We start from the raw sequence: 8,744 nt of genomic DNA on the forward strand, positions 1-8,744 counted from the left end.
TTACATAACCCATGATAAATACATTTGTATTTTTAACCCTACCTGACTAATAGAGAAAGGGGAGAATGTAGACATTTCAGTGATCACACTCGCCATAGAATAAAACCCGGCCGTAAATTTTACAGTGTCCCTCTCACGGTCTGTCCCTACGGATCTCATGTAGTAGCGGCTTAAAAACAGAAAAAAAATATTAATAAGTAAAAATATACTAATCTTGGAAAAAAGATCATTACACTAAAATTAAATCTACATTACAATTTAATAAAAAAAATCTCGATTTCTCTCCGGAGAGAAAAAACACAATTTCTACCACAATATTTGAATGCAATGTCTTTTCCACAATAAATGGAAAAAACAAATCTAACCACATTGAAACAAAGAAAACAAAAATTACTGGTCCGTGAGAGGCTCGAACTCTCGACCTCGGCGTAGCCGTTGGATCCTAGATCCAGGTGTATCAGCACCGCGCTCTGCCGACTGAGCTAACGGACCAGCTGCTGATAGAGGGCAAAAAAATTGGGCATTTTAAACAAACTAACAATGCTTGATTCCATATATGGTAAGCATGACATTTCTCACGGTTGTTTCATCACGAGACCTTCAGTCTCGAATGGCCGCCATCTTTGCCAGGAGGTGTTATGTATACGTGTTTACGTTTTGTCTTTTAGCGGCTTACAAGTTCGTTACCTTCGTAGAATGTGAGGGGCGCCTGACCGGTATAAGTCCCGTCGATAGTTCAGGTGCGATCAAGAATGGCGCTGTTGAAATAAAAGCCGAAACTTCGACGTTGTTGAGGTTCTATAGTGTTAACATTTCGCGGGATTCACGCATTGCGTTTACTTCCACCCCGGGAAAAGTTAACTCTGTTTGCGATGGTGATCCCAAATTTCCTGTATTTTTCAAGCAAAATGACTTTCAGGACTACAAAGCAGAAGGCGAAGTAATCTTGCCAGCTGGAGGACCTTATTACGTCTGTCTACAGGCAGGGAATGGACGCCAATGGCTACACCAAGGCGATACAGACAAGCTGCTTCAGATTTATACTACCACCAGTCCAACATTACCTACATGGTTGCAAATAGTATTCATCGTGATTCTAATGTGCTTATCAGGCTTGTTTTCAGGGCTCAACCTCGGCTTAATGGCACTAGATCCAACCGAGCTTAAAATTGTTATGAACTGTGGTAATACAAGCGAGCAAGGTTACGCCAAAGTCATCGAACCGATTCGAAGACACGGTAATTATCTCTTATGTACGCTGCTTCTTGGCAATGTTTTAGTGAATACTTCGTTTACCGTTCTCTTAGACGGCATAATTGGTGATGGAATCGCTGCGGTTCTTGGTTCCACGGCTGGTATTGTAATATTTGGTGAGATAATTCCACAGAGCCTTTGTTCAAGACATGGTTTGGCTGTTGGGGCTAGGACCATCTGGATCACGAGATTTTTCATGCTAGTGACGTTTCCTATCTCCTTTCCAATAAGCAGGATCTTGGATTGGATACTAGGGGACGAGATTGGTACAGTGTATAATAGGAAACAGCTCCAGGAGATGCTGAAAGTCACTGCAGAGTTTAATGACTTGGAAGGTGATGAAATGAATATCATTTCAGGGGTGCTCAACTACAAAAGTAAAACTGTGGAAGAGGTGATGACGAAGCTGGAAGATTGTTACCTGCTGGACTTGTCATCGGTCCTTGATTTTAGAACTATTGCAAGTATTATGCAATCAGGACATAGTAGGATTCCGGTCTATGATGGTGAAAGACATAACATTGTGGGTTTGCTTCTTGTAAAGGATTTGGCTTTCATTGATACAGATGACTGCACTCCCTTGAGGACAGTTATAAAATTTTACAATCATCAGGTGCAGCGAGTTTATGATGATGTTCATTTGGATGCAATGTTAGAAGACTTTAAAAAGGGGCATTCACATTTAGCAGTGGTGCAGCGCGTTAACAGTGAGGGAAGTGGCGACCCTTTCTATGAAGCTATTGGCATTGTTACTTTGGAGGACATCCTAGAAGAAATAATCCAGTCTGAAATAGTCGATGAGACTGACATCTATTGTAAGTATAGTCTGGAATTATCAGCATCATGAAAGTAATAGTTATGTGAACAGCATCAGTATTTTAAGTTTGGATAGTGTGTGTGTGTGTGTTTCATGGTGATGTGACAATACCATAGTCCACAGGATGCATCTTTAGACTGACTGAAAGTGTCAATTAGAAAAAAAGTGAGGATGGTACATGGTCTGTTTTACCTCTATTCTACTATCATGCTGAAGTGAAATGAGTTGCAAAAAGTCCGTTACACTGTATGTGAGGGAATGTCCTTATATTTATTGCATTCTTTTGTACTGCTGTATATTGTGACTTATTTCACTCCAGATTAACTTTGTTGATGAATAGAGGTAAAAAAGTGCACCTTTTTCCATTGTCATCTTAGTTTTTATCTACACTACAATGTTAATATGGTTACAAAGATGCAGTGCATTTTTAGCGTTTGTTTGCTTAAATGCTTTTTACTCTCAGCACATGAAGTCTGTGGAAAACCACATTGTGCCTTATTTTAAATAATTCAGTAACTGGAGGTCCTGTGTGCTTCTTGAGATGAATAATAGATATTAGAAAATGGAAGGAGATAGAGAGATATTAATTTACAAACACTGTTAAGTGGCCTTGAATGACGTGCTACTATTGTTTTTATACAGAAGCACAATCTTCTTCAGTTTTCTGGCAAAAAGTACACTTCTTTTGTATCTGTTTAGGTTTTTAATATATATTGTCAGATGGCTTGTGACATCCACTTTGTTGTTTGTGTTGCATACTTTTATGATATCTTTAAGATTTTACATAGAGTCATGTAGGTAAAACAAGTTCATGGATTTCTTCAATATTATAATGTACAGTATAATATCACAACAGAATGCTTTTTATTTATCATCTTCCCAAATGCTACCCCCTCATACAGATTTTAAATTTAAAAATTTATGTAGCATTTCATTCACTGGAACAGCTTAATGTTTCCCGTGTTTTCTGTTTTATGATTCTGATATTTTGTCTCTATGGAAGGTACAATGTTGAAGTAAAAGCAACACCTGCTTTTTCACGTCAACTGTAAAATTTTTTAGTTTTTTTTAGATGAAGTAGTGATGTTTTGAAGGGCCATTATTATTAATAACTTCATATTTAAGTGGGCACACAGTCCAATTCCATTACTGTCAACAAATAGTTTATTGTTTTATTGCCCTACAAGCACTTACTATTGACGCTACAGGAAGTACATGTCTTATTACACACATTGTACTCAAGTTGCTGCTTAAGCTATTTATTTATTGTATAAGTTCACACCAGTTGTGCAGTTATATACATATTTATTAATTCTTTTGATTGAAAAGGTTTAAATAATATTGTTTTTGAAAGGCGTCCATACCAAGTTACATTACTAAATGATAATTCAAAGATAAAGCTGTTTTCCTCTCTTGTTGTTTCATAGCCGATGTCAAGCTTTATGCAAAACAAACTTTGCTTCTAGTTATAAATGTGGTGTAAGCAATGATGTTGTATCCTGAAATTGGTTTTTCTTCTGTTCTGTGGTTATTTCATGTTCTCAGAAAGAACTATGGCTTTCCTTGTCAGTGTGATAGAAGCAGTTGCAGAGCTCAAAATGATGGCCAGAAAACAGACAATGTCCAGCCAAGATGACCAAATGTTTAGCTGGCCGGTCATTCTGGCTGGTCAAGTGCATGGCTTTCAAATACATGTAAATAATAGGGAAAAAAATATATTCACATTATCTCTGTAAATCACAAAAACAGTTAAATGATGAGGTATTTGAGTTGGTTTTAGTTGTAAATTCAGAGAATCCAGATGAGATGCCATCTGACAGTTTAGTTCTGCAGCTTTTTGAATGCCACTATTATTAATGGTTTATAATTGCCTGTTTTCAGCATTTTGACCGGTCAGAAAGGAGCCATGACTGAGCTCAAACCTGTTTGGCCAGTCATCATGTCCAGCCATTGACCAAAAATTATTTTGGGCTTGGAGCTGTAAAATGCTTAGAATACAATGTACATTTTCCTTGCAGTGGACAACAAGTCAGGAAAAGTTATACCAGGCCGCAAGACATTAATGAGGGAACTGTCATTGTTCTCTGAAGAGGAAGACATGCCAAAAGTCTCACCTCAGCTGCAGCTTGCAATATTGCAGTATCTTAACACAGGTGAGCAGACTGATCTGAAGTTGTACAGCTACCTCTTTTACATGTTGATTATAAAAAACCCTGTGGCAAAAAGTATTCCCACTTACACCTTTTCTGGTGTACTCTGACACCTTCACCTTGATTGATGTCGTCTACCCTAACAAGGATTAAGGAGGATACAGTATCCAGGGTTTTGCCTGAATACTTGAGATGTTCCCTGAATTAGACTCCAAAACTTCCTGCTGTCTCCCTGATGTAAAACTCATCACAACCCTCACATTTTTATCTCCCCACTAAAACATGACCTCGTAAAAACATGACCATGTTCAGTTTACAATGTGTAGTGCCAGAAAGTATCCATACTCCTCCACAGAAGGGATTGGAAATTCCTGGGGGTTGGGGGGGTTCTCAAAGGCCCAAAAATTTAAGTAAATGTATGAAGCTAGACTGAAATTTCCAGAGAGGTGGGGGTATCTAAGGAAAAATCCCTTCCATGGGGTAGGTATGGATAATTTTTGGAACCACACAATGTTTTTGATGTCAGCTGCGTTCATCATCTAAAAATCTTCTTTCTATTCCACATTTTAATTTGAGAACATATGGTGCAAGATATTTCTCCATGGCAGCCCCCACACTCTAGAATACTCTGCCATCCGACATTAAGAACAGCTCCTCAGTGTCTGTTTTTAAAAACAAACTTAAGACGTTCTTTTTTAAAAAAGCATTTTTATAACTTTTTTGTAACTTTTTAGCCATATTAATTTTATTTTAGTCTTAAGATTTAAAGCTTTTTCATAACTTTTTTCACTGTTTTATTGCTCTTGTTAAGCGCTTTTGAACTTGAAGGATACTGGTGCTATGTAAACATTTTGTTCTTCTTCTTCGTCTTCTTATTTTTTTAAACAAAATATTTATAGCCTGCATGGCAGGCGATAAAAGGGGAAGGGGATTTGGTCTCATGCCCTAATCCCCTTTCCCTTTCCTTTCAAATGCCTACCACGCAGGCTAAATATTTAGGACACGACTTCCAGTGAACAATTGAAATAATCACCTTCCCCCCAATAATCACCCCCTTTTTTGAGGAAATACGATACCTACAGTGAAATCATTCAACCTTATGTCTTTTTAACAGCCTTTGATGCATTCAGCGAGGATGTCATCTCGCTCAATGTCCTCAAACGTTTAATAAACCAACCGCGTGTTATCCTTGAACTCAAGCTCCAAGATGCTGATGACAATGGAAGTCAAAAGTACCTGTACAGGAACGGTGTCGCCACAGACTTCTTCACCTTAATCATTCAGGGCAAAGTTGAAGTCACAGTTGGTCAAGAGCAGTTGACGTTTGAGGAGGGGCCTTTTACAAGCTTTGGTACTAACGCATTAGTGGCATCACTCGGTGGATCCAGTTTTAACTTGAAAGGGAACCTTCAGTACATCCCTGACTACACAGTGCGTGTAGTCACCGACATCATGTATCTAAAAATACCCAGAAGTCTGTACAAGCAAGCAGTGCGTGCTACCTTGCTCGAACGTGAGCAGGAAGTTAAGAGCACTGATGGCATTGTTTCCGAGATTGGACAGGAACGGGAGCTCCCTGGCGTGACAGCCAATGGTCCATCACGTAAAACAGATGTTTTTCATGAGACACCTTGTTAGTATTAAATTAGGTTCGTTTTAAATTTGATAACAATAAAAATAGACTTGCTGTTTAGGGACGTGCATTCACAAAATTATAGAAAGTAGACTGAATGTTTGCAACATTCAAAAGCAAATTTGTATGTTTATATTTTTTAATTTCATATAGAGTGAAATATTAGTTCTGTTTTGTTTAGTTAATGTTGCCACAAGGAAGATGAACATTATCAATGAACAAAATTACCTAAGAATAAACTGTGTGACATCTCTATGTAATTTATAATATCATAATATTATTAATCTGTTGGTGAAGAATGCTTTACTTGTAATTTGACAAAATTCAATATTTAACGTGTACATTAGAGACTTTTCAAATCGAGAAATTATATATTGAAGTTTGAAAACATGACAACAAATATTCAGCTAATAGCAAGTTCAAATTGTGAGTACAAGATGTACCATGTTAGTTAATCCCTGATTGTTTACCAGGGTTTTAAATAATACAAATTGTAAAAAAAAACTTCGGCAATTAAAATTTAATGAGAGATTAAAAAGCGTGTCATGTGCTTTCATTTTTTCATAAACGGTTGAGTGTGTGATAGTGCCGAGGAAGGTGCTGGGGGGAGGGGGGGAGGTTCAATTTCCCTATGACGAGAGGGAACATTCAGGAAAATAGCCGGCTAAAATGAAGCAAAAAGTTTCGGAAAATTGTGTCTCCTCATTACCAGCTCAAGACTACAGTGTGCCCCATTAGCCTTTAGCTAACAACATAGACACTTAAAATAAAGTGTTCATTCATTCATTCAGTTAGAGAGGAGCTAGTTACAATGTGGAAAGGAAGGACCAACGTTCTCATTCCAATCACTACTTTTGGAATAGAGATAAGGGAAGAACTTAGTCTTGGAACCGACGCTAACTAAGCTAAATGAAAATTGACTTTGATTGAGGTATGATATAGACCTCGGTATAGGTATTGCTTCCCTGAAAAGGGGGGAATATAACTCTTGACGACGTCACTTGTGAATGTGGCACTATGCCAATGCAACATTGGCCCGATGGTGGAGCGCGGCAAAAATGCAGCGAGCGAAAAAAAAAGGAAGATTGGGAGAGCCGGGACAAAACACTTCCCAGCATATTCACCGCCCCGTCGCTTTAAACCACTGAAACCCGGCCTCCTCCCTCTCAACTCATATTTTAAAACAGTAATTACATTCACACGATTAATTGCGTTGCACAGTTTCTTACAATTTTTATATAACGCCAGAATCCAAAACACGTGGAAGGATAATGTTTATGGCAAGCTCGATCTTCAGGGGAGGATCGCGGGCTCATATCCTGTACAGCGGCTGGTAATCGAGCCTTGTGTCAACCTCGCTCCAGGGGGCGGGTAGGAGAGAACCCTGGGAACGAGGTTGGCCTTGTGTATCTGTATGGAACGTGTTTTGGATTCTAGGACGCGTTTTGGAGTCTGGACATTGCTTTTGGACCCCGGGAAACGTTTTGTCCGTACGAGCCACCGTATTATCTTCCTCTCTTTTTTTCCCTGCTTTTGTTTTGTTGTTGTTGTTTCGCTCGCTGTATTTTCTCTATCTAAATGCCTGCCTGGGATAGAACAGGCTAATGCACCATTTCAGACCCTTGTACGTGGACTCAATGAGTTGAACATAAATCTGCAAACCTGATCGTACTAAGTGTTTTGGATTCTGCATGGGAGGTTACGTAAAAAATATCTTTGCAAGCGATAAACACGACACTAGTAGGACCCAAACAGCCTCCCGATAAGCTTGACAGGTGACGTCACATCCGCAATCGCCGAGGACGACTGGGAATGAGGCTGGGACTCAAACAGAGTGGGGCTGTAACTGTCCACAGCTGTTCGGGCACCCGGTATTGTGGCTCATCAGTGCGGCGTAACAGAGACACTTGGAGAAAATACCCAAACGCTCTGTTAAAAGCTTTAAGCCTGAGCTCCGTTTTTGAGAACGTTGAGTACACGTCAAGGGAAGAAAACTATTTTCTTGTGAGTATGCGCTCGCTTGCTCGCGGGAGGTAATTTTTCGCCCATAACTTTTTCTTTCGCTTGACTTGTCCACCAAGATCCATTACAGAGATCGAGAAAATCAAGCGCAAAGTCACTACACATAGATAAATAGCAGAGATTTCTCGTATCGGTTTATTGCTTTTCTTGACTTGGAGCATAAAACATTACCTATTTACAATATAAAAGTTAATCAGACTAGCATTAATAAATTAAGCACGTTCTAATAATTAGGCGTGATGGCTTGGATGTACGTGGTTTTCTGAACAATTTTTGTCTGCCCTTATCTGGTCTGAAAAAAAAAAAAATTCATTTGAGTTTGTTATGTTCTTTCTGTCAGTACGATGAATTCTTTACGACCGAACGTCCTGTGTTATTAATTTGCTCAAGGGTAGAAAGTTAGTTTAACTACAAAAAATTCGAGTAAACAAAGGAGTTTATGATTTCTAATATCCAAAGCTTTCTTTGCCAGGCTCTTTCCACCACAGCAGAGGCCTCTTTAGGGAGCTTAAGCCACAACGACGACGACAGCTACAAAAACGTCAGTTAAAAAGTGTTCGCGCTTCTTTAATATTTATCGTGCTTATTCCATCTCGTTCTATTCACCATTGAATTCTAAAGAACTGTATTACAGTTCAGGAAAAGAAAAAGAGGGTCGTTGTCTTGTGTTCACACGTCCTCCACAAAACGAGAAATTAGACAGTTTCGTGATGTAGTCGTAGACTAGTCGTGTAAGGACGGCAAAGAAATGTAAAAAAAATGTGTGATGCACGAGCAAAATTGTTCTTTTGTCAATCTAACCCTATTGCTTTTTTGCCGTCCTCGTTGCCGTCGCCGTCGTCGTTGCTTAAGCTCCCCTTTTAAGCGC

The 8,744-nt window shown here is 39.0% G+C and overlaps 1 protein-coding gene and 1 non-coding gene across 2 annotated transcripts; one reads left to right on the top strand and one right to left on the bottom strand.

Moving 5' to 3' along the window:
• Positions 1-394: 394 nt before the first annotated feature.
• Positions 395-492, bottom strand: Trnai-gau (transfer RNA isoleucine (anticodon GAU)). Its single transcript has 2 exons — positions 456-492; positions 395-430 (listed from the first exon to the last, which is right to left on the bottom strand). It is a non-coding gene; the product is annotated as a tRNA-Ile (tRNA).
• A 117-nt stretch (positions 493-609) lies between these two features.
• Positions 610-6,386, top strand: LOC140933791 (metal transporter CNNM4-like). The gene is made up of 3 exons (XM_073383438.1): positions 610-2,069; positions 4,090-4,224; positions 5,336-6,386. The coding sequence occupies exons 1-3, from the start codon at positions 611-613 to the stop codon at positions 5,857-5,859; spliced, it is 2,118 nt and encodes a 705-aa protein (XP_073239539.1). The 5' UTR covers position 610; the 3' UTR covers positions 5,860-6,386.
• The last annotated feature ends 2,358 nt before the right edge of the window (positions 6,387-8,744 follow it).

Source organism: Porites lutea, chromosome 4, assembly GCF_958299795.1.
Source record: "Porites lutea chromosome 4, jaPorLute2.1, whole genome shotgun sequence".
NCBI classification, from domain to species: domain Eukaryota; kingdom Metazoa; phylum Cnidaria; class Anthozoa; order Scleractinia; family Poritidae; genus Porites; species Porites lutea.

What these genes read in the sequence shown, in the direction of transcription:
- LOC140933791 (XM_073383438.1), top strand. Translation starts at nt 611, where the DNA reads ATGGCCGCCATCTTTGCCAGGAGGTGTTATGTATACGTGTTTACGTTT. An exon ending in CGATGAGACTGACATCTATT is followed by an intron (nt 2,070 to 4,089) that starts GTAAGTATAGTC and finishes TTTTCCTTGCAG; the next exon opens with TGGACAACAAGTCAGGAAAA. An exon ending in ATTGCAGTATCTTAACACAG is followed by an intron (nt 4,225 to 5,335) that starts GTGAGCAGACTG and finishes TCTTTTTAACAG; the next exon opens with CCTTTGATGCATTCAGCGAG.